Source organism: Protomyctophum parallelum (genome assembly GCF_964188405.1).
Source record: "Protomyctophum parallelum genome assembly, chromosome: 11".
NCBI classification, from domain to species: Eukaryota; Metazoa; Chordata; class Actinopteri; order Myctophiformes; family Myctophidae; genus Protomyctophum; species Protomyctophum parallelum.
Genome location: NC_139707.1, coordinates 43640135 through 43666450, shown reverse-complemented (window position 1 = coordinate 43666450; position 26316 = coordinate 43640135). Strand labels below are relative to the sequence as shown.

The 26316-nt window shown below is 44.3% G+C and overlaps 1 protein-coding gene across 1 annotated transcript in view; it reads left to right on the top strand.

Moving 5' to 3' along the window:
• st6gal2a (ST6 beta-galactosamide alpha-2,6-sialyltranferase 2a) overlaps positions 1–26316 on the top strand; it is a 46883-nt gene that overhangs the window by 3591 nt on the left and 16976 nt on the right. Inside the window, exons 2-3 of the mRNA XM_083776944.1 lie at positions 15388–16531; positions 25697–25794. Of these exons, the coding sequence (XP_083633070.1) occupies positions 15490–16531; positions 25697–25794 (1140 nt within the window). The 5' untranslated portion in view covers positions 15388–15489. The remainder of the gene's footprint in view (positions 1–15387; positions 16532–25696; positions 25795–26316) is intronic.

Sequence of the window (26316 nt, the reverse complement as noted above, 5' to 3'; positions counted from 1 at the left end):
CAATGTGTTTTGCAGAAATCGGTCTCATGGTGGCGCTACAACCGGCAGATTTGGAGGGATGCGGGACAATGTTTTTCCATGGCCTCTAGGGAGTGCGCATACATAAGTTGTAGACAGATCGATGCAGTTATAGCTAAAAACAGGAATTGGCCTGTTATAGCGCCACTGTGAGGCTGATTAGGGGAAAAGAATTGTGGCATGTCATCCTCGGCCTAGTGGAAATGTGCGTGTATAATTTCACGGAAATTGCGCACCGTGTTTGTGATTTGTGGCATTTTTTCGAAACGGACCAATCGTGTGAGCTTTGGAAGCCAATCTTAGCCAATCAGGATGGGAAATGGTGCCGCTCCGTGTTGATCACATGACTATGGAGATAGTGTATACCGAAATGTGTGATGTATGGATAAAATGTGTACGAGTAATCTACAGAAATGTGTTTTGCCTAAATCGGCCTCATGGTGGCGCTATAACAGGCCGTTGAGGAATATTTGGGGCAGAGGTTCGTCGTTGGCATCCAGGGAGTGTGTGTGCAAAGGTTGGAATGGATCGGGCCAACGGTGCCGGAGATTAGCTGATAACGGACGGACGGACGGAAGGACGGACGGAGGGACGGAAGGAAGGAAAGAAGGACACACACACGGACGGAGTGCAAAACATACCCTCTCCCGATGCCTTCGGCCTGGTGGAGACAATAATGGTCCTTGATATGAAAAGGGTTGAAAACCACTGAGTTAGAGCACTGCAGAGGGGAGGTTGTGTGTCTGTGACCAGCTGATGGTCGTTGACGACAGACAATACACACATAGCCAGTCATTGGAGCGGTTGGGCACCACTCAAAAAATACATTACAATACAAAACACATGACGGCAACATATACAGTACAATACATAACGAAGCACGTGCTCCCTTATCTATCCTATATTAATGACAGTCTATAGGGGAACCTTTTACAATAGACATGCCTTTGTCTGCTGTTTAAAAGACCTCAAGATTGGTTTCGCGGTCGTTCCACTGTGTGGCTCCTATATAAGAAAATGATCCTTTGCCCACTTTACTTTTAAAAGCAGGAGGGCTCGCATTGCACATCTGCCACACTGGCACTAATGCGTCTCTGCACCTGTAGTTTTATTAGAGTGAATCCAGCCTACTCTGTCTGGCTGTGTAGAATGTCTACACGTGTGTGTGGTGGTTGTGTGAGGGCTGCATTGTTTATGTTATATGTGCACAATCATATGTAATATTTCTTCACAATCGCATCCACTAGCCCTGCTAGAGGCATACTGAGTTTGTGTTCTGTGGAGACACATGCATGTGGCATGTGATGGTTGCATTCCGTAGCAGCACTTCTAAAGCATCACCACCACACCACTGCCTCTTTGAGAGATTGCAGGGTTCATGGTTACCTTATCATGTTCAGCGTTCTTTTAATCATTTTAAAAAGCAGACTTACATTTACTAGAGCTAGAATTTCATTTTATCTGCTTGGGTATGGACATATAGAAAGTAATGAATGATTGCATGGGGCAGGGCACTCTGCCTTGGGAAGGTGAAGGTGTAATTTCAGATGCAGGCTAACAGAGCAGAGCAGCAGTTATATGAGCTCAGCCTTCAAGAGCAGCACTGGAGTCATCAAGACCAGCTGTGCTCCTCACTCCTGGCTGTGTCTGCGGGCACAGCAGAGGACGGAACGCTGCATGAGAAACACATGGAAGTCAGAGGTAATTAGCCTGCTAGTGCTACACCAGGTTTAGGTTAGAAACTTCCTGAGAATGTCACTTAAGACACTCCAGGAGGATGTGGTTGTGCTGACTTATTGCACTGCGCTCCTTATGTTTGGCGTTGGACCGGCATATGAGATGTTTAAGAGGTTCAGTGTTAGGTATAGTCTGTCATGTTGGCTGATTTCAAGCTTAGGAGTAGGTGTCACTGTCCATAGCTTAGACAGATCACAGGCAGGTTAAGCCATCTGACAATGTCTCAAGAGCTTGCGTAAGTTGCGTTTTGCTCTCTGGGTAGTCAAAGACGGCTTTATCCCATTTAGATTATCATGTTTTGACACGGTGCATGACACATTCTACATGAATCAGGTTTCTCCCCAAAAATAAAATGGGTTAGGTTTAGGTATTTTGGCACACATGTTAGTATGTATGACTGTTTGTATTTTTAGTTTCCTCTTAAAGGTCATGCAGTTGCCTTCAATCTCCTGCTTCTTTGTGGCACCTTAAAGCTGCAATCCACGACATTCTTTTAAATAGGTATGGTAGATGTAAAATTTAATCTGCACATCTGTATGTGGAGGTTGTCTCCCTGCTCTCTGAGAAATTTAGATCCTGTACCAAATGTCAATTATGTAATTTGGTGTCCCTTAAAAGGGCAACTTAACCCCCCACACCCCACACTTTACTAGGTAGCTCTAGCCACTACTGCTGACATTTGATACAGTACGTGAAATTAAAGCACCAGATAGCAGTTTTAAGACTTTTCCGCATTTCTTGTGCTACACACAAATAATAACCAAAGTGACATTTTTAAGCAGCATACATTTCTACATTTGGCAAGCATTCGTTTGTAGTCCGAAAACTACAGGACTGAGGTCACTGCAGTTGTCTGTATATGCACTCATCCAATCACTGTCTCCAAAGAACCTCCAAGGAAGGGAATGGATGACAAACTGTCCTCTAAGTGGACTCCATTCACTTCCTCACGTCAAGTACTGCCCCACTGGGGTGTCAGTACTTCCAGCTGTATTTATGGGCCATAATAGGAGATGTAATAATTCAGCATTTCCTTCACAGGACCTTGCTGTTGGCATCCTATTCAAGCAAGCTCTGTGTGCTGCTGCGGCTGCCATTAACAACTGCTGCCCTGTGTTATTTATCAGAATATACGTGGTGCTTTGAAGGTCATGTCAATTCCACTATTCCCAACTGAGTTTGTTTCAACTTTGGTGTCTCCATGTCCTGTCCTGTCCCAGGAGGGTTAGGTCTCACATTAGATGTTATTGCCATTCAAGTTAGACCTTGGCAAACAGTTTTAGTATGCTGTTCAATTAAGGATTCGATTTTCACTCTGCTTTCAGGGATACTCAAATAGCCGAACCTGTGGGCCACATTACAGAATTGGCAAGGGGCCAGGGGCCGGTTGATAAAATGAGTCTGACACTTGATAACGCCTCTATTTCTTTTGCATTATTTCCGCATAATGCAGTGGTTTTCAACCTTTTTCATATCAAGGCCAATTATTTATTTAGTATTTGAGCATGCTGTATTGATGTTGGTACCATTAGGAGAGATAACAGGCAAACATTGATCAAAATAACTATTATTTTACAATCTCTAATTGTGTAGACTTCTTGTACATTAAGTAATGCAGATGTTTAATAAAAATTTAACTCTTGAGAGCGTCCATTTAGTTTCATTTTACACAAACATCTGTGATTTTAATGGCCGTTTTCAAGATGTTTTGGCCATTATCTCTGTAACCGAAGGTTCAATCTGCTCAGTTTAAAGCTTGTTGGAGCCGTGACATTGAGGACATTAAAGCACAACTTTAGTATTTTTTCAACCAAGGTTCATGTTTTAGGTTGTTATTAGAGAAACTAAAAGAGTTATTTTTCTTTCTTTCGTTTTAGGGATTTTAGCAGTTTTTGACAGGAGGCGGGGCCATTCGAGCATGGGGCTAAATATGTATTTTTAAGTGGTGCAACCACTTCCTTAAGTGACTATGTGTGTGGCTGGGTGGGTGGCTGGCTGGCTGGGTGGGTGCGTCTGAGCACGAAAACAGCATGGTTGTTTTTCACCACCTGTGAGCAACCTAACACACACGCACATATTAACTGTATACATGGTGATTTTGGGTGTGCCAGTGCAGTACAGTGACAGTACAGTAGAGGGACCCCCACACGGTAACTGTCATTTCTCAACCGTTTCGGACGCGGGGCGGCTCGCCAGGAAATCAGAAGTAAGCCCCCCCGGGGGATTACTTCACACGGGTGTGATTTATTTTTTACATTTTATAGCGATTTATTTTTTAATTATTTACTATAAACCCCAGGAAATTTCATCTGGCCACAAAACATCACGAGATCTACTGAATGTGTCAAACTGACATTGAGCCTATGACACACAGTGTGGCTTCCCCCCAGTAGGCTACCTTCACATTCAGTAGATCCTGTGATTTATTTGTGGCCAGATGTAATTTCCTGGGGTTTATTAGGACTATAGTAAATAATAAAATAATAAATCTCCATAATATTTTGCAAAAAAATACATATTTAGCACCATGCTCAAACGCCCCCTACTGGTACCCTATAGTCATATACTCGTGCTCATGACAACATAGGTAGCCACATAGACAGGCACGGACATTGCTGGTTGTAGGAGTGGTTGCACCACTCAAAAAATAACACTCATCTTTTACTTTCTCAAATAACATCCTAAAACATGAACCTTGGTTGAAAAAAACTAAAGTTGTCCTTTAAGCACATGGGCAGGTGGTCCAGTCAAAATTGCGTCGCGGGCCGGAAGTGGCCCGCAAGCCTGAGTTTGAGTATCGCTACACTAGATTACCCTTATTGGTTTTGGAGATTGCAGACTTATGTTATGCACGTTTACTTTGAACATTTTTATGTTTTATTTTAGTAATCATTGCTGTATAGAGTGTTCGTTCAGTAACAGGGGTCTCCCTGTCTCTCCAGCTCTTGAGCCAATGAATCAGGATAGAGTACCCATTTATCAGCTTCCAATTTGTAGTGTTTCAGTTCTGCTTTTTGTCTGCTCATTTATTTGTGTCATCACTTCCGATTTCCAATTTCACTTGTTTTATCCATACATATTTGTGTGTGTGTGTGTGTGTGTGTGTGTGTGTGTGTGTGTGTGTGTGTGTGTGTGTGCTTCCGTCCGTCCGTCATGGAATCGATGACTTTGATTGGCTGATTTATGATTATCATACATCATCGCCGTGATAGAACAAAAGGCACCGCTCACTTCACACAAGTGTGATTTTCTGTTTACTAAACAGCTGGAGAGACGTGGAGACTCCTCCTACTGTACAAATAGATACTCATTAGCAGGGGTTTTCCACTGATTGTGAACGAGGACAACCACCCTGACTAAATCAACTTGGGGACCACTGTTGTGTTGGGTTAAGATTAGTGCTTTGGTAACACTTAAGTTCCTATACATCCCAATGTTTTCACGAGACTACTATGGTCCACGCCACGGCATAATTAGGCCTGCAGGTGGTCCATGGGGAAATTGCTTTTTCAAGCTTTTTCTTTGAGTGGTGCAACCATAGGGTGCAGCCACTCCAATGCCCAGCTTTGTCTGTCCCTATGTATGTTTAGGGTACCAACAGGGGGCGCTGTTGCACCACTCACTTCAGACAGGTCTGATTTTGGTGCAACCACTCACAACCAGCAATGTCCGTGCGTATCTATGTAGCCTGTGCGTATCTATGTATCTGTCATGGGCCCCGGGCAGACTGATTCTACTCTCAGACGCAGACTTGAGATCACCACCAGTGTTACACAGACGGAATGAAGTAAAAACAACCAACAACAATACTGTCCCTCTAGGTTTTGTGTCCTAGATATATGGATTATTATTTCTAATTGTGTATTCCCTTATAGGCTTCTCTTACTTTCTCTCGTCTATTACTCTCTCTGACTGTGTCTCGCCTTTTCGCTCTAGGTCTGGCTTGGTTGCTGGCAATTTCAATGAACATGTCCACCACAGTCATAATTACAGGGTCTCCGAATACTTAACATGGTGTTCTGATGGGAGGAGATGGGGCTAATTTGGTGCTGTGGTGACGTTCCAGGTGTGTGTGTGTGCGCGTGTGTGACTGTGTGTGTGTGTGTGTGTGTCATATGTGGTACCTACCAGGTGGCAACTCACTATTTTAGCTTGACGAGGGGGATTATCGTGAAAAATACTGGCAGAGGGACTGTGCGTGCGACGTGCGCGCACACTTGCAAAGCATTCCAGACCATGTAGCTTTGTCGCCAGCCGTCTCTGCCCCACGCTATGGATCAGGTGTGAAGCGCATGGAACAGATGGAAGGTGACAGGACACAGGTGTGCGTGTGAGATAGTCTTCCGCTCCCCTGTGACTTTTGGCTGTTATTGTGCAATATTGGGGTGTAGTCACTGAAATTAAAATGAGCTTATAAGTGCCGGTATGCTTTTTATTTGCCAAGCCCTGATAGAATCATTCCGAGGTTAAAGAAGGATAGCTGGGGCCGGGACAAACCTAATTTGCACATTTAATCTTTAATGACATATTTTTAGTCTGGTACCTCGTAACATGACCATGAAATAACCAACTCTTGTCTCTTATCCTAATCCTACACCAAGAGAGCAAGGTGGCGTCATGATGAAAGACTTATAAAATACATACTTTGTTGCTCTTTGATCATATTCACTTCTGCAGAGACTAAGCATACCAATTTTAGATGACACTCTGCCCACCGCGTTGATACTTTTGTGCATTAAGGCTGCATCACTTAGTCAGTTATGACTTATAACCTCAGAGAGTGGGTTTATAGAGTCGGGAGAAATTATTTCCCCGAGTAACTTATTCCATTTCCGTCCTCATGTACAGTACATACTGAACTGCTGTATATTTTCCGCAAAGGAAGGACTTAATGAGTACATTCTCTAATTATACCCGTGTGTGTGGGTTTAATTGCTGAGCTATGTTCCGCGTGCATGCAGCACCCATGGCTCTGCAACGTTCGCTCTATAGCGGTGTTTGATTGGTAGGCGGCAGGCGGTTGGATGGCTGAAATGAGGGCTGTCATGGCAATAATCACGTTAAACCACACCCTCTCCTGTATAATATTGCTTAAGTATCCCCTCTGCTCCACATGCTATAGGTATAAGTGGTAAGAATGGCCGGACGAGGATGTAAGATTTTTTATTGCAATTAAAAACAGTCAAAAGTAAATTTTATATCGTGATAAATTCCCATTATCCGGATAGCCATGAATATCCTCATGGGTGACTCGAAAATGCTGTCTGGTACTTTAATGTCCTTCTGAGAGATGTGGGCACATTTTAATTTAATATTAATTTATTCATTTAGTTGGTTACTTATTTATTCCTCCTTTTATTTATGCAGGGGCCCTTCAAATTCATGTTTACCTCATTTGATGATTTATTTTTTATGTGTGATCTGAAACCAAAACACGTTATTCATTTGAATGTGTATTTATAGCTCAACTAATTGAACCGTGTGAATGCTTGGTCGATGGTTCTTTTTATTGGATTTTTCTTTCTCTCATTGTGATTACTGCTGGGTGTGGACCATAAGGCGAGGACAGGCCTGTCCAAATCCATTTCTGCCTGGCCAAAATCCATACAATGAGAAAGAGAGGACAAAAACAAGACCTTAGAACTATTAGTGGACCGCTTATTGGCCGTTGCTGTAGAGCGCGACCCTCCTTTTGTATCCTACTCGTCTGGCAGGCATATCTCTTTTAAAACCTTTAGTGCTACGACTGTGCATGGGGGACGACAATTAACACATCTTGCCTGCCCAAAATGTAATTCCTGGAAACGCCTGAATCTGCCCTTTTTTCTTTAACTAAATGTGAATTGATTCCAATATGTTTTTTTGCCATTCCTAATAATATATAGCATAACAATGGAAGGCTCGTCTGAGGACGACCTAGAGAGAATACTAATAATAATGTATTTTTTAAAATAACAAAACACTCTGGGGGGCTGGCTCTTGTACAGCCTCTGCATGTCGATGTACAATGCAGATGTTTTCGGCGGATGTAGTATTATTAGCTAGTTTCTTTGCACGGATGAAGCATCACATGAAGTCATCTGAGACACACACACACACACACACACACACACACACACACACACACACACACACACACACACACATCTGTATGTGTAGCCACCAGAGCAGAGAATGTGGGTCACAGTCGGAGGAGGAAGGAAGGGAAAGTGAGTAGTGAGGAGTGGGAGAGAGCCGAGGAAGGTTTGCATTATGACACGATGTTACCAGTGGAGCCATCCATGGCAGGATTAGGTTCAGGCAGAGCAACGTGGGAAGGGTTTAACCCCTGCCCACAGGGGAGAGAAGTAGGGAGGAGAGCTAATCCATCCATCCCTCACAGAGATGGGGCTTCCGCATCTCTCTTCAGCCCCCCATCCTATCCTATCCTATCCAGTCATCAACCTTTTGACTTCATTTTCCCTTTCCTGCACCATCCCTTCTCCCCCAGAAACAAAACCACAGGAGTAGCACTAGCAGGAGCTCGAAGGGCAGACATGAAATGACGAATAAAGTGTTTTCTCACAAAGACTACAACATTGCGTTCAAACTCTGACCCAGTCCCATGTTAAAGTTAATACTCTGTTGTCAGAAACCTGTGACTTTGCACTTAGCTTATAGCCACCCATTCAGTCTACAAGCTATTCTTAACATCGGTGCCGTGTTTCCACGGCAAGGACTGTGATGTGAGGTCCAGTGGAAACCTTTAGTGAACTCATTATGCCAACAGTATAATTACAGAAGTCTGTCTGAAATTCTAGACCGTAATAACCCTGGTGCCCCCTGAGGCTGAAGCAGCGTGAAGCTTGTAGCAAGGGCTTCACAAGGAAGAGAGGAAGCTTCTGTGCTTTTAAGTGTCACAGTCTCTCTCTACCTCAGTCTGTGACTCCACATTCATTTCCACCACACTGCAGTCCCAGTTAGAGTTACTACTACCTAGAAACTTAATACCTAGAACTTGAACGTCATATTTCCATTTCATACAGACAACTCTGCTTTGGTTTTCCGCTCTACTTGTGGTCTCGGTCGGTGATCTTGATTGCAAATGAGCTCCTCACTGTATTTTCAGTTCATCAAGTCTCTTACTGTAGTTCACAACCCTATGACTTCCTTCCTTTCCACCATTTTATGATGACAGCTGCAGTGTTAATTTGACTAAAGCCCAAACCACACCAAAGGGCCGGGCCGGAAGTTTTTTAAGATAAAGCAACACCAATGCAACTCAATGAGTTGCTGTGATTTACCATTAAAAACCGGTTTGTCCCGACCCGGTTGAGTTGCATTGGTGTGCTTTACCTTAAAAACCATTTTGTCCTGTCTACTTTGGTAGACTCGATGTGAATGGGTGGAGAAGTTCTTGCATTTTTGCTGTGAAATAAATTATATCTGGGCAGCAATGCCACCGAAACTAAAGAAGCTTGCATTACAGCCTAATCCATGCAGAAAATGCATGATCGAATTACCTATACTCTAGTAGAATGTGCTGAAAGCAAGTAAGATTATTGAATTAAAATTAAGTATGACAAATGACAATCTACTAAATCTTAATCTACTAAATGAATACTATAAACCAGGTGGCCATTTTGACCTTCGGGTGGTGCTGGGAAAAAAGTCCATGGCATCACCAAAACCACTAGGGTTTATCCCATAGAGTATTAGAAGGATAGAGACTGAACCGGAGTGACAGCCCCGCACTGTCTCTTCTTCTCAGTGATCGTTGGTCTTTTCAGGACAGTGTTTTGTTGCACAATATCCCACAAACTTGAAGTTCTGAAAGATGAATATTAAAGTAGAATATCTCTAAATCTAAATATTTTATGAGGAACAAACCAGTTGGCTTGTGGTTTATTTGAGAGGATGTGTGCAGTTTTCTCCCAGGTCATAGCAAGCAGAAATACAAAAGTTCTCTCAGCACCAGAGAACTTTGTGGTGGCTCTGTATTGTTTACGACAGTCAGTCAGTCAGTCATATATGATACAGTCTGTTTCTAGCGGAAATTTAACTAATTCAGCAGCAGTAACATTAGCGTTTTCTCTCAGTCAGATGATTCTTCATATCTATATGAGTGAAACGGCCTGAGTGGTCTGTTTATTTTTCAAACACAGTTCGTATATGAAAATCCCCCTATGGGAATTACAATGCAAATAAAAAGTACACTAGACTAAACTACACGTAGACTTAGCGCCCTCTACCGATATTGACGTCAGACTTCGGTGCTCTATATAGCAGATGGCTTGTCAGGCTTAACGAGGGCATAATTTGTTAGATAAGCCTATATGTGTATTTGTCTACTACTCTGTGTCACTACTAGTTTTTCAAAGCGAAAGCCAGAGGTTCTCTACAGAAATGACTGGTTTATTTAAGTCATTTTTCTCGCTGACTTTGAGGGATTAATTTATAACATGTCCCCACTCACTCCAGTCCTTCAGCAGGGCTTATTTAAGTGAATCGAACAATTTCCAGCGAGAAGTGGCAGTGGCGTATTCCCACAGGGGGCTTGCTAAAGCACTTAGTGACTGGAATAGTGGCTGGAGTTCAGTTGTTTCACTGCTGGCGGTGCTTGTACTGTAGATACAAAGAGATCTTGGGGAGGGCAGGTTTAGGATTCAGCAAGCAACTGTGCTGTGGTTATTTTTGCATAGCATTTAGTTGCCCATTGATGAAATTGAATTAAAATGGGTCAGGTCATTTTAAAATGAGAACGATTAACACCACCACTGCTAATTCAGATACTGTTAAGTAAATATTTGAGCCTTTATTCAGGTTGAACAAGGGTTGAGCAATGAGCAGTGTCTCAGGTGGTTATGTGGCCTTCAAAGTTTCCCAGTTCGGTACATTTCTCCCCCATGGGTTAATGTTGCCTTTGAGCAAAACATTGAGTGGGTTCCTCTGCTGTCATCTATCTATAAATTGACAGTCTCGGACGACCTGACCGATCAAGTTCAAACTCAAGATCAAGTTCAAACTCAGTGAGAAGTCAATAGGACTTCATAGACTGACCTGGATCCACATGGAACTCCATACGGACAGACACATGCAGAAATCTCCATAATACTGTATGGGCATAATAGGGACATTATGATGAGATATTCAGCCAACGGGTATTGCATAACCGACAGCGCGGGGCATGCAATGCATTCCCAACTTGCATCCTTATTGACTTTCATCCTTCCCGAGTAGGCCGTTGCCCAAAGGGCTACGTTAGTGGGTGAATTTAATGCATATTGTAAATCACTTTCGTTTGGATAAAGGCACATAATAAGCCATTTTAGCAATGCAGATATAATTTTCAACCAAGGCATAATATTTTTATGACATACTGGAGGCTCCAATGTGGATTTGTATTTTGGACTTCCACGTGACCGCTGACCAGCCATGATGTCTGTCTATGTAGTGTTCCAAATTTGGGCAGGGTTTCAGTCCAATTCCAACCATATTCAAAAATGAAATATTTCAAAATCTATGGAGAAACAAATGTGGAGGTACTTTATCTTACTGGCAGTGCGGAAAAATTAAAATTGGTGCCGTTCTTCTTTTTCGGATTAGGTGTAGGCCAACAATGTCCTCATGCTTTTGTTTTACTGCATTCGTTTCATGGTGACCTTTTTGTAAGGGCTGACAGGAGCCTCTCTGTGCCATCATGGACCATTCTGTTCAAGCTGTTGGAAATAACTACATTTTGAAGACACTCATGGCTGGTAAAGTCCAGACTCCAGATGGCAACATCGTGGAAGGCAAACAACTCACAAAGAGAAACAGTTTATTGATACTGGAAACTTTATTGGTGAGGGTAATGAGCTCAACTCCCCAATAGTCATCAAAATATGGCCATGGTGTTGCAGTAATGTGGTTATTGTCAGCCATAGTCACATTAAAGTTGAAGAAAGTGTGTCTGTGTTTCCGTGTGTGTGTGGAGCAGAGGAAGACTAGCTGCTCTCTAAAGCCAATGAATTATAGAGTGACTACAGTTTTATTACATAGTTTTGCACTAGACTCTTTCTGTTTGTTTCTCTGAGCTCTGTGCTAACACTCTGTCCTACCGTTATGCCAGAAAATGGGATCTCCAACACTCAAAGACATTGCAGAACTTCTCGCAACATTTGCGTACCATTTATTTTCTTTCTTTTCTTTTTTCCTTTCTGGAAACACGACTTGTAAAAAGAAAATTGCTGAAAATACTACCTGTGAGGATCATTTTCATGTTTCTTGGCATGATTCCTTTCAGCACTACAATTTCAATGTTTTGTGTTACCGTTGCGCCCCAACAATCACTTGATGTTTCGGGGGAAAACATATTCCTCTGAAGATAAATCACCGTGGCGCTCAGAGGATGCTGATGTCCTGACAGGGCATGTCGCGCAGCTTAATGTGGTTTTCTCCCCACTGTATCTGCCTGTCTCTTTCCCCCATATACTTTCTTCCCACTTTCTTCCCACGTTCTTCCGTGCACACACTCACTCTCATTTGTCTCGGCTGTAAAAAGTGAGACCACATAATTATCTTCGTCGGGGCAAAGGGCCTGCTAACATTTAACCTCTTCCTCTTTCGTATTAAAAGACCACTCTTACGGGCCCTCAGCTCTTTAAGCCTAATTTATACCTCCTTGCACGACCCTGGCGGCTGGCGCTCACCCAAAAATAACCCATTATTAATTTAAATTGGTTTATTTTAGTTGAGCAACACAGTTGTACATCAAAGTATAAATGATCTATTTGTTCTTTCTGCCTCTTCCCTTAACCTTACCTTGGCATTAGTGGCTACGGTACTTTATATTTGATTATTTTGTGTTATTTCTTGTTGTTTTGTAATACCAGCTCTCACCCCCCCCCCCCCCCCCCATGCAGCCTCTCCGTCTGTGCCACACTTTTATGTTGTTTTACCTCCATTTTCAAAGCACATCCTCTTGATTGCAACCAGGTGAAGCAAACCAACCACGCATCCATATGCTCATGACTCTCCACACACACACACACACACACACACACACACACAGAGGCGTGCGGGAAGGCTGTGTGTGTGCGCACGCGCGCGCAGGGGGGGGGGGGGGGGTTTGTTCAGTGAAGCAGTGATGCATATAAATGGCAGTTGCTTGTTGATGGGTTCCTTTCTGTATTTTCCTGTTTTTGTTTTCTTTGCTGAAACGGAGGATTCTTCAGTGAGACACATGGTTTCTACTTCCCAGGGGTTAAATGGTGTATTTCCACAGCTTGACACTTGACCCCAATGATGTCCAAACATGTCCAAATTGCTACACAGAGGATTATAGCCTAACACTCAGCTCTCCAGCCTTAGGGCTTTTAAGACAGAAAGCACAAAATATACTCAATGTATAGTGTGCGTGTGTGTGCGCGCGCGCGCACACGTGTGTGTGTGTCGCTCGCTCTTGGGCAATCCCTGTTTGTTCTCCCTCGGGTCCAATTACTGTGTTCCCCAGGCTTGCCCAGGGTCACTGGGTGAGCCTTGGCTCCTTGTGTGGCCCATAGGAGGACACGGGGTCCTGTTTCTGGAGGTTTGAAGGATCATAGGCGCCCCAGCGATCACTCCACACAAACGGTGGCCACAGAGACACGAGAACTATACTTAGGAAATGGGAATAGAGTCCGATTGTCCTCTACTGTTCTGCTGTGTCAACTTCTAGATAAATGTAGTAGTAAAAGCCCAAATTAAAGAACACATAATTAGAAGGGGTAGAAATTGTTCTCCTTTACTCTCTCGTCTCTCTTTTTGTTGTTTACAAGCACAGTAAGGCCAGTTCTACAGTTGTAGCAATAGAGCACCAAAGTCTGACGTCAATATTGCTAGAGGGCGCTATAAGTCCCCGGGTTCGTGTACTTTTTTATTTGTATTATAATCCCCATAGGGGGATCTTAGATCGTCTCATAAGAACTGTTTGAAAAATAAACAAATCATTCCGGCGGTTTCACTCATATGATGTAAAGAATCTCTGACTGCGAGAAAACGCTAATGTTACTGCTGCCGAATTAGTTAAATTTTCGCTTGAAACGGACTGTATCAAATTTGACTGACTGACTGTCGTAAACGATACAAAGACACCTCCCCAACATTATCGCTGAGACAGTTTTGTTTAATTTTGGACCACAATTCTCATATGAGACGATTTTAAGATGACCCAATGTTATTCTCCATGGAGAGAAACGTCCGCGAACCCCTTGAAACAATGAAACCAGGGGATGAGCGAGTGACGTCAGGACTTGGGCGCTCTATTGTAAACACTAATAACGGAGCATTTTCCTCAAGTGGAAAAAAATTGAGATTATTTCCTGGGATACAAAAAAAAGCCTCCAAATCGTATATGCATCTCCAAACGGAGGAAAAAGTATTCAATTTAGTGGTACATACATGAGTGATACAGTATAATGCAATAAGAAAACAGGTTGGTTTGTGGTGAGAGGGTGGTGTGAGGGGAAGAAATAACAGGAAAACATTTCACTTCAAAATAAACACCAGCTTGACATGTTGGCTGAAAGACTTCAGAAGGCAGTGGAACCAGCAGGGTGGGGGAGAGAAATGATACAACAAAATGCAAAAAGTGACAAGTAAGCCAAGTAAGATGAATTATAGTAACCTGCTGCAAAGAAAATGGAAGAATACATACATTTGGCTGTTCTTTTCGTACCTGTCAGTGTGTTAACTTGTATATAGCCTGCATGCATAATATTCTCTCAGAGAGGAGAAAGTATATCTTTTTCAACCTCATCTGTCAAGCATTTATTACCATATAGCTGCAGTGTACGTCTTATTAGCATTCGTAGTGTGCACCTTACTAACGCATACGCACAGGGGGAATTCATGAAACAAATGTAATGGCTCTGATGATTATGATGCAACATGGAGGGAGCAATTAGAAGTTAAGTGTCTCCCTGTCTTGCTCAGGGACACTTTGGACACAGATCGGTACTGGGAGGCGAACCGGTGACCTCCTGATCACCAGACAGCCTCTCTATCCACTAAGCTACGGCTGCCAACTGAGACTGTCAACCTGTGTCGAGTTTCTCAATGTATTATTTCACTGAAGGAGTATGACGATAACATTTATGTTTACATACGAATAGGATTTTTCTTTTAGTTTGATTGTACAGATAGTAGGTCAGGTCTTATTTCAATTTGGCCATTTTCTGATTTGTATTTGGGTTTGGAATCGCTTATAGTTGCCTGCCTGACGTCTCAGAGCCATATCCTGAGATGAAAGTGCTTTCATTTAAATATGATGACTGGGACTGTTAAATCAGTATACTTGCTCTGCTATGCAGGTTATAGAGCATAGTGAGTGTGTGAGTGAGTGTGCATGTGCATGTGCACATGACATACAGTAGTACTATGCAATGCATGTACAGTACGCTCCACCCATGTACATTATATGCATGCTGACTCTACAATGATGTATACCACCACTTCTCATCTCGGGTCCTGTTATATTCTAGGAGGCACATCATTTCTGTTTCGGGTCAATCTTTTGTAAGATGCAGACATATTTCAACGTAGTAGGCCTATGCTTAGTTGTTTGATCTCTGGTCATTAATGCTACAGTATAACCTGACCTCCATACTGTATCTGCCCTTTCCATTTTCCCAGGCCTTCCGGCTGACCTCTGGGCCGAGTCTTGGCTGCGGGCGGGGCTGTGAGCGGAGGAGGCGGGGCCAGTTGAGAAGGAGTGCATGTGACTTGTGAGAGGTGATGAAGTCCAGCATGAGGCAGTGGCGGCGGCTCATCCTGGTGGGAATGCTGGCCTGGGTTCTCCTCTTCCTGGGCCTCCTCTCGTACTTCCTGGACGCTCGCGTGGACGAGCCCCTGTCCTCCGCCGGCTCCACCCTCTCCCAGCACCCGGACACGCGGCGGCTGGCCTCCATACAGGCCACCCGCCAGCAGCGCGCCATCATGGGCTCCCGGCCCGAATTGCCGCCCGGCTCCTCCGCCCTGACCACCGCCGCCTCCGCCGTCGTCGTCGCGGGCGACCGGGAGCCCTCGGCCAGCCCCCCCGTCACCCCGGAGTCCAGCCTGGAGGGGAGCCGGAGCCCCCCCTATGGCGCGTACGCCATGAGCCAGGAGGCCGGCCGCCCAGATTACCTGGACCCCCAGAGCCTGGCCGCCTGGTCCTCCTTCGGCACGGAGAACGTGGGCTCTCACTCGGACAACACCGTGGCGCGGGGGAGCCGCGAGAGAGCCGCCCGCGCGGCCATGGAGCACCTCCTGAACAGAGCCGCGTCGAGTCGTCACGGCGGAGAGAAGGAGGAGGACGAGGACGAAGAGGTGGAGGCGGGGAACGGCAGGAGGGCCGCGGCGGCGGCAGGTGGCGGCAGGGCAGGAGGAGGAGGAGGAGGAGACGACTCCTCCGACCTGGAGGAGTACTACTTCTCCAAGTCGGCGTCGGTGGTGCAGCGGCTGTGGCGGGGCCGCGTGTCCGCCGGCATGCTGAGCCCGCGGCTGCAGCGCGCCATGAAGGACTACCTGGCCGCCAACAAGCACCACGTGGCCTACAGGGGGCGGCGTCGGACCGCACAGGGCGCGAAGGAGCTGCTGTGTCAACTGAAGGCCCAGGCGAGGCTCCGGACGGTGGACGGGTCTGAGCAGCCCTTCTCCTCTCTGGGCTGGGCCCGTCTGGTGCCCCGCCTTCCCCTGGAGGAGCTGCACAGGTGGCAGGACCGCGGCGGCTTCCAGACCTGCGCTGTGGTCACCTCGGCGGGGGCCATCCTGCACTCGGGACTCGGCAAGGAGATTGGTGAGTCGAAAGTACATGGGGGGTTTTGATGAATAACCCATTCTGACCTGAGATCAGATTCTAAAAAGGTCTTCTACGTCCTGACAGTTTTCTGAAAAAGCCTATGTTTCTGTGTCAGTGGTTCTTCGATAAAAAAAAAAGCAGACCTATACAAGCTCATAGCGCGCCACTCGGTGGCGCGCTATGAGCTTGTAGATCTGCTATTTTTGAATAGCTAAAGCATAACGTAATGACGCTGGCATAACGTAAAAAGGCCTCTTCCCTTCATCTTTATCCTTTTTACTGTATATTAACAGTAAAAACTCACAGCCCAGACGGACACACGATAATCAAAACAAACACTTTATTTATTAGAACACCCAGATCAAAATTCATTCATTCATTCATTCATTCATTCATTCAATCAAAGCAAACCGCATGAACATAAACATTATTAGTGTGCCTCTTCTACAAAAACAAATTCTTGAGCGTTATCTTATTCAATCAAAGCAAACGGCATAAACAATATTAGTTTGCCTCTTCTTCTAGAAACAAATATTCTGTCACGCGTGCCAAGCTGTCATTCTCTTGTATTATACCGTACGTATTATTTCCCACCACGGAGTAACCTCGCAGACTATCCCAGCATATATATAGGGCGGCTGTGGCTCAGGAGGTAGAGCAGGTCGTCCAATGATCCCTGGGTCGGCGGTTCGAATCCCGGCTCCTCCTGTCCACATGTCGAAGTGTCCTTGGGCAAGACACTGAACCCTACATTGCCTCCAATGAGTTGGTCGGTGTGAGCTTGCCACCATTGGTGTGTGAATGTGGGAAGTGAGGACGCTGGCGTCGACTGTTCGCCGCTTCACCTCCCAATGTATGAATGAACTAGAAAAAGTGCCCTTCTGGGCACAGGTCTCCACCAGGTTATCCACAGATCCGTGCGGTTAGAGGTAAAAACACTTTTCGGCCAGTTATAGCGCCACCTTGAGGCTGAGTTGAAATTGTTCATGTGGCATTTTGTCCTCGGCCTAGTGGGAATGTGGGTGCACAATTTCACGGAAATCACGCGATGTGTTCATGATTTGCAGCATTTTGTTTGAAACTGAGCACTCCTGTGAACTTTGGAAGCCAATCTTAACCAATCAGGATGGAGTCTGAGAAATCTGAAAGACCGGTTTGGTTGAATGGCTCTAGAGAGACTGTGTACCAATTTGCGTGATGTTTGGACAAAATCTGTAGGTGTGCTGTGCAAAAACTTGTTTTGCACAAAGCGGCCTCCTGGTGGCGCTATAACAGGCCGCTCTGGAAAGTTTGGGGCAGAGGTTCATCGTTGGCATCCAGGGAGTGTGTGTGCAAAATTTGGCATCGACCGGGTTAACGGTGGCCGAGATTAGCTGCTCACGGACGGACGGACACACACACACACACACACACACACGGACGGACGGACGGACGGACGGACGGACGGAGTGCAAAACATACTCTCCCTCCATGCCTTCGGCCTGGTGGAGACAATGAACCATTGTAAAGCACTTGGAAAAGCGCTATAAAAATGCAATTCATTATTATTATTATTATTATTATATAGCTATCCACCTCGGAGGAAAGTCTGGTAAGACGGGCAGTGTCGGTAGGCCAATCAGAGGCAGGCGGGGCGTTACCATCTCTATGCTCGGACGTAGAATAGAATCACGTGGTTCTTCCAGGAGGGAGAGTCTAGATTGTGTCGCACTTTGATCACAAACCAAGACACAGAGGCAATGCTACTGGGTAATTTTAGCCTTGATTTATTAAGTTAGGCGTTCACATAGAGGCACTCAGGCAACAGAAACAGTCTATCCTCTTCCTCTCCTTCCAGGTTCCCAAGGTCCCGGTAGGCGTGAGGTGGGTATTTAGTATAACAGTTCTTTCCCTTTGTTTTCCGACAGGGAGATAGAGGCACGTGACGTCACGTAGCTTAGTCAACTTATCCTCCGGCTATTACGTATAGGGGGGGGAATGGGGGTCTCCTCTTGTCCTCCCGATCCCGTCCCGGGTTTATTCACAGTTCGGAATTCCCGAATGACTCGCTCAAGTCATAGTTTGCCTGTGGGTGAGAGACATGTAATTACTATATTGTATTTGACAAGTGGCGTATTCAGTGAGGGAATGAGGTGTGTGTCTTACCGCCAGGCGCGTGCACACCAGAGAGACCAGACCTTGACTGGGGGGGGAGGCTGCGCTTTTTGTAGGCTGTATAGGTGAGAGACGCAGGTGGGAAGCAATCGCTCTGATAGAGAACGACAGCCGGTATGTACCGCCCCTCTATGATGCGCCCGAGAGGTTGACACGGCGCGCCACCTCCCTCTGCCTGTCTCTCTCCGGCGTGGAGGCGCCTACCTGGCCGGCGGTCCCTTAGCGAGACACCACAATTGCTTGAAGTGATGGCAGGGTGAGGAAGGGTATAGGGACAGACAGACATTATACATGGTCCTGTGTTAGCTCATCTAGGTGTGCAGGAAGGGGTGTACGGTTGATCAGATGCTGACGGTAATGGGATGCCATGCCCTATAGGTAGCAACCAGAAGCCAGTGATTGGATTGCAGAAGTGGGGAGACTTCAGTGAGGTTTGAAGAGCAGGCATGCTGCAGCTTTCTGGACCCGTTTTAGGTTTATGACATGATGTGAGCATGATGAGGCTTGGACAAGAAGCTGGGCCGACTCCTTTGGTGAGCTAGAGTCTGACCCAGTCTAGATGTTGTACAGTCTAGTCTACAGTGAAAACCTTGAACTATCGAGTGTGCCTTGAAGTGCTGTATAGGACCACCAGGTTCTTAGCAGTTGGGAATAGGAGCCGCCAGGTTGTCAAGATCTAGCAGGGAGCAGGATTATTTTTTTTGTCTTTTATTGAATGCATGGTTTGTTTGTTTGACAGGGTTTGTGCATTACACTGAGTTCTATTGCGTGCCTCAGTGTGTCCCTGTAATATTTCATCCTTAAAATGTGCATGTGTGTGTGTGTGTGTGTGTGTGTGTGTGTGTGTGTGTGCTTTGTTCAGAGACTTTGGCATCTCTCTATGAGGAATCATGGGAAGTGTGTGAATGTTCACAGTGTGAACCAAGGGACAGATGGCTTCACTAGAGAAACGAAGAACCCCCCTTCTGGTAACCAAGCTACTCATTCTCAAACTCGGCTGCCTGGGGCTAACTGTAAACTTAAAGAGGGTATACTGGGACTCCCTGTCTTTACCAATACTATGTGACCTGTAGTAGGCCTGTAGTAGGTCTCTTCTGACTAGGTCCTGTTTATCTGTTGAGTCGTAGACCAGTTCACAGATTATCACTAGATACATGCAAGTGCCCTATGCACTTGTGCTCACAGTTGTTGAGTAATTCTGCATCAACCAGGGTGCTGAGACAAAGGGAGTCGGAGACACTTTGTATTTACGTAATTATTACACAAGCTCAAGGGAGAAACTACTTGATACGCATAGGTGGGTGGTCAAGTGACCATCCATACGTGTTGATACAGGGAGCTTCATAGTTACAAACTCTACTGTACATACTGTAAAAGGCCATCGGGACTAAAGCTGGGAGCTCATCCATTCTAGTGTCACAACAAGACATCCCATTACACAGCCTTGCACACATGATAATAAAGACCAGTAAGGCCTAGCAGAGAAAATAAGGTGGTTTCCTTCCGACAGCAACAAAACTATATAGATAATTACTGTACAATCAATTCATAGTTAAACCCTATTTTGGGCAAATCATTATAGGCGAAAAGTAAAAACAGGAGGATATACTGTAGCTAATTTGCAAGCTCACAACGTGGTGAGCTTATATCATCTACAGTAGGGATGCCCACACTTTTTTGACTTGAGAGCTATTTTCAAAATGACCAGCTCAGCAAGATCTACCCACCGAAAGAATATTATATATTGCTGAAAATAGTTTAAATATGTACCGGAGGGGGCTTTGGAATAGCGGAGCTGGCATTAGATATAAGACGAATGCACTTGGAATGGGAAATGGAGCGGGAGAAATGGAATAGGTAGGGATTTTTGTATTGAATTTATAATGCTACCGAAGTTTTTGTGCACAGCAACACTACTGAAAACTAAATATTGCATTGTGGGTTGAGCTGACATGCCCTTTTGATGTCAATCAATCAAGTCCCCTTAATTCAAGTGGCAGATGCCAAAAATAGTTAAAATGATATAATTTCAATTCAATATTTTTTAGAGGCATGTCATGTGATCTACCTGCACATCCTTTGTGATCTACTGGGCACACCTGATCAACAGTCACACTTTTTTTTTTTTTTTTACATGTCACCACTGTGCGACAAAATTAAATTAAATTAAATAATGCTCAGATTGCTCACAGGAGTAGTTCACTCCCTAATATTATGAATAATAACCATCTAGTGTTATCATCCCTTTAGGAAATAACGAAATATTGATCTGGCCTCGTTTGTCGTTTCTACTAAAGAAATGAATGGAATGTTGGCAGCCCTCCAGAACATGTACTGTAGTTTCATTCCTGCTAATGAGTCTAAACACTCATTTGTGACGGCGGTTAATGTCACCCCCGAAATAATTGGCAAAAAACACTCAGATAACATAACATTAATATTATGCAAATGTGTCTTTAAAACCTTGACATTTTAGTTTTAATTGTGATACCAAAACACAAGAACTTAACCCGTTAAAACCGGGAAAGCATCTGTGTCATTACATTTTTTTGTGTTGGCTATTCAGACAATAGCAGATACAAGCTTGCGAGCTTGTACATCTGGCATTCTTTTTTTGAAGGGGTGAGAACTACTGATTTTAGAAGGCATTTGTAGTATCGGCCTCAGGTCTTAATGGGTTAAAGTATGCTATGTTCGTTCCATTGATCCAAGCCGGAAACGCAATCGATTGATTGAACATTCAAATCAACATGCTAATGCATGCATGCACGGGAAATGCTTTCGAGATTTTCAAGTGGGCCCTGATCCAGAAAAGGTTAGTAACCAGTGCCACTGTGATGGATGAATATGGGAAAGTGCAGTCTATGCAGCTGAATAAGAAATAAGTCCTACACGAACAACATCTTGTGCACAACCAGCAGCAGAACTAGCTCATAAAGTTTCATCATCAGACCATTTTGCATGACAGGGGACTTGGTGCCTATAGATGAACGGTGTAAATGTAATAACCCCATTAATTATTGAACTGACAGTCAATGTCAGGCAGGTCGTATCTTTGCTACATTCATTCTTGAGATTGGCTTTAGCAGGAATTCAAACGGCATTGATCCACCTTACTCCATTTGCTTTTACCCTTGTGCCTATCCTTCCTGGAAGGCTCTCCACCATAGTATTGTGAATGACGTAGGGATGAACGATTACTGGAAGTGATTACCATGACCCTTTTCAACATGGCTTGCAGTCATGTTTTATAATGAAAGTGTGACTGATGACTGCAGAGTAGAGCTGTCTTCAGTGTGTGAAATAGTTTAGTTTCAGTCTAGTAATGATTTGCTGCCATCATGTGGTAAATAGTATGAACAGCAAGGTAATACAGTAGTCTCACAATATGTCAGTGTCACTGCTGGTGGTGATGATTATTATTTTAACATGGCTATACATCACAGTTGTCAGTTGTCATGGTAACGGAGAGGTGCAAATACAGCATATTTGAAAAATAATCTGTACTTCTGTACTATTTCACTGTACTTTAGTTTCTCAAACTACATTTTAACCAAGATAGATTCATCGAAAACACCCAACCTTTTTTCTGGTGACTGATATCGTCCTTCTAAATACGTGAGGGGGCCATGTTTTTCCATTTACTGTTTACATTTATATTTGATTAGCTTTAATGTTTGTGTTGTCTGACGATGATTAGAGCGCCCCTCACTTCACACGGGTGTGATTTCCTTTTATAAGTCTTTTGGAAAATAACCTGCTCCAGGAGGATCAAAAATAATTATTAAAAATAAATGAAAAAACACGGCCCCTCACGTATTCGAAAGACAATATCATGCAGTCAACGGAAAAAGGACGTGTGTTGAATCAAGCAACTTAAAAACTGTCTGGGGTTTTCACATAAGCCTGAGTAGACAATAATTTGAAAGTGAAATATCCCTTTTTCCCCTGATCTTTCCTGATCTCCAGGTACAGTACTGTGTTACAGTACTGTGTCATAATAAAATATCTTCTTATGAAACAGCAGTACTGCTCAACTGTGATATCAGTAGAGGGCACTGCTATTCCACTTGTGAGGTAGCTATACATCAGCATACACCTGTAGACATTTTATGGTACTAAATATCCCATTTTCTGTTTCTTACAATTTCCTTTACATTATTTAAAAAGATACAAAATATATAATCAAAATAATAATAATATATTTTTTAAGAAGTAGGGAAAATAACAGATCTTGTAGATCGGCTATTTTCACTAGTCTGGGTCTATTTATTCGACCTTAAAAAAATCACACCCGTGTGAAATGAGGGGCGCTCTTGTCGTCGTACATCAATTTATGTTAGCGGACATTTGACATTGATTGCTACATAAGGTACATAAGGTGGTCCTTTATTGGCCAAACGCTCCCACCAACATGTGACTGGTTAGCCAATTTGCTCGTTTACATTATGACGTAAGTTTTATGACGAAATCAGAAATGTGGACCTCTATGGCGACCTACCACGGGTCACGGTCAAAGTCAGAGAGAGAAGGATGAGGCTGGCAGGGCACTGCGTCAGGCACCCAGAACTTGAGGCAAGTACATTGACTCTATGGGAGCCAACCCAGGGCAAAGCCAGGAAAGGGAAAGAAGCCTACCACCTATGTAGACGTGCTGCGGCGCGACACCTTGGCTGACAACACTGCAGAGCTCAAGAACCCGATGTTGGATAGGAAATTGTGGAGGGCAGCGATCCAGGAATCCCGAGTTGGTGTTGGCTAGACCTCACTCTCGCAGCAACTAACTAACTTATGTCATATTTAGCGGACATTTGACCTGAATTCCCCTTTCATTGTCAATGGCAAATCTTGAGACGTGCGAGGACAAAATCTGTCTATAGGAGGTTCCCCTTAAAAATCACACCTGTGTGAAGTGAGGGGCGCTCTTATCATTGTACATCATTATGACATAACATGACTATTTTCTCAGACACTACGACGTAGAATTCTCCATTCATTGTCGATGGGAATTTAATGTTTGTGTAGGCCGAAAATCTACACTAATAGCTGAATATAGGAGGGGATAGCGCCCGTCTTGGCTTGGCTAATTGTAACACCGAATTGCCGTTTGGTAACGCGCTCTATTATTAGTTTAGTTTACTATCTGTAAGTAGTGCATTACTGCCACATCTCCTTGTTCACATACTGTACACTCTACACATCTGCTTTGCTTGTGCTTTAGTTCTCTTTAGTTCTCTCTAACTTGCACCAGTATATTATTGTAAGGGACATATCCAGGGTTTCCCTCCCAAAAAAGAGACTTATTTTAGACCATGCATCAGCAATTTTGAGTAAGCTTATATCCATCCTTTTTCATATTTAATCATATTTCTCTGAGAAAAGCCTTCCAGAACACACTGGTGACTTTGCAAAAATAGCCCTTATGCTTGGATGACGCACCAAACATGCATTTTGGCTTCATCAGCAAATTGACCATATCCACATGGTTACCATTTGAGGTGGGGCCGTGGGATTCTAACCCCTGCATTTTGTTTGATCAAATCCCCCTGTCCTTGTCAGCAGTATGCTGTCTTCTTCTGCTCGACCTAATCATGGCGAGGAGATTTAGATAAGCCTCCTGCTTTAAAAAGTAATGCTGAGAAGGCACTCACCCTGAGCGGAATGGACATGTCTGCCACTGTGTGTGTGTGTGTGTGTGTGTGTGTGTGTGTGTGTGTGTGTGTGTGTGTGTGTGTGTGTGTGTGTGTGTGCGTGTGTGCGTGTGTGCGGGTGTGTGGTGTGTGTGTGTGTGTGTGTGTGCGCGTGACGGTGTACTCCTGGAGTATGAGGAGAAGGGTGTATACAAAATTATGTTTCAACAGTTGAAGTGGCAGTGATGAAAGAGGCTTGGGACTAAAGCTGGGAGCTCATCCATTCTAGTGTCAGATCAACCCTTAAGTATCATCCATCCATCCACTGAAGTGGAATGCACAGATTGATCATTGATCATCACAGATAATACACTTTTCTAATTATAACTGTAACCATCTATCAAATTGTAGTTTTAAATGAAGTGAAGTGCCATTCACAGGCTCTTTGGTTTCTTCTTCTTTGTTATCCAAGTTAACCACCAGAGAGCACTCTGCCTTCTCATAATGAGTCTGGCAGGAATCTTTGTCAAATGGAAATTGTGATCAAAGTGTGTGTTTCTTCATGCTACAGTAGCTCTGGTCCATAGCGTTAGAAGGACGTCTCCTTAACACTATGGGACTTTCAAGCCTCTGCGCACGCATCACAGGCTGCACAGCCTGTCGACTGTTGTAAAAAGAACACCTTCGCTACTCACCAGGTCCATCACCAATACATACAAAGACGTTTTTGTAGAGTTGAAAGCCTACCTTCTACTTTTTTCATTTACACCACCTCCCCCCACCTAGACGTGAGGTGGGGGGGGCTCCGAGTGTTCCCACTAACGAAAGTACTAGTAGGCTTTCAACTCTAAACCGTCTTTGTTTTGGTGAGTAGCGAAAGGGTATTTTTGAGTGGTGCAACCACTCCAAGTCAAGGAACAGCTTTGTCCCTATGTCCCAACCTATGTCCTAACCTATGTGACTGTCAGTTTAGAGTACCAATAGGGGGTGCTGTTGCACCACTCGCTTCAGACTGGTCTGATTTTTTGAGTGGTGCAACCACTCCAAAGAACAGCTTTGTCCCTATGGGACTATGTGACTATGTTACTATGTTTAGAGTACCAATACTGGGCGCTTTTTGAAATGTCTATGAGGAAAATGAACGGAGAATCATTTCCTGGGCCCTGGTAGGGGGCGGGACTGTGACGCTCTATAGGGCCTAGGCTTGTTTTCATTGTGGTCCTGTATAATATCGGAATCGGTCAGAATCGATACCGGCAGATATGACCCTGCAAATAATCGGAGATCGGATATCAGTCATAATTGCATAATCGTGGCACCCCTAATTATTTTAGATTATAATTTTAAATAAAGCCTACGTTTCCTATGTTTCCTTCAGATTCCCATGATGCAGTTTTGCGGTTCAACGCTGCACCAACAGAGGGTTACGATAAAGATGTGGGACACAAAACAACTATTCGCATCATTAACTCACAGGTGAGTGTGCATGACTTTACAGTTTAATGGTGGTGAATGGTAAAGACTAAATAACTGATACTTAACCTAGATGGTCAATGACTCAATAAAACACACACAGGGCCCAGGCGGTGGTGTAACCGTCTGGGCACCCGACTGGTAATCCAGTCGCAGTGTGCCGCGGGTTCGACTCCCGAGCCCGACACGGCCTTTACTGCATGTCTTCCCCCATCTCTCTCCTGTTTCCTGTCAGCCTACTGTCTGTCCCTTAAAAAAAAAAAAAACAATAAAAGGCGTAAGCCGCAAAAAATTATCTTAAAAAAAATCAAACACACACAGGGAATGTGGCCAGAGAAATGTTTAATGTGCTTTGCATGCAAATGAACCATATGACTCACACAAGACACATGCGCTTACACACGCGTTGTCCGTGGGCAAATGTGTTACACATAGACACACATCATTTTGAGCACACACGCACGCGCGTGCGCGCACGCACACACGCACTGAACACAAGCACCAAGGTCTTTGTATTTCTTTGTG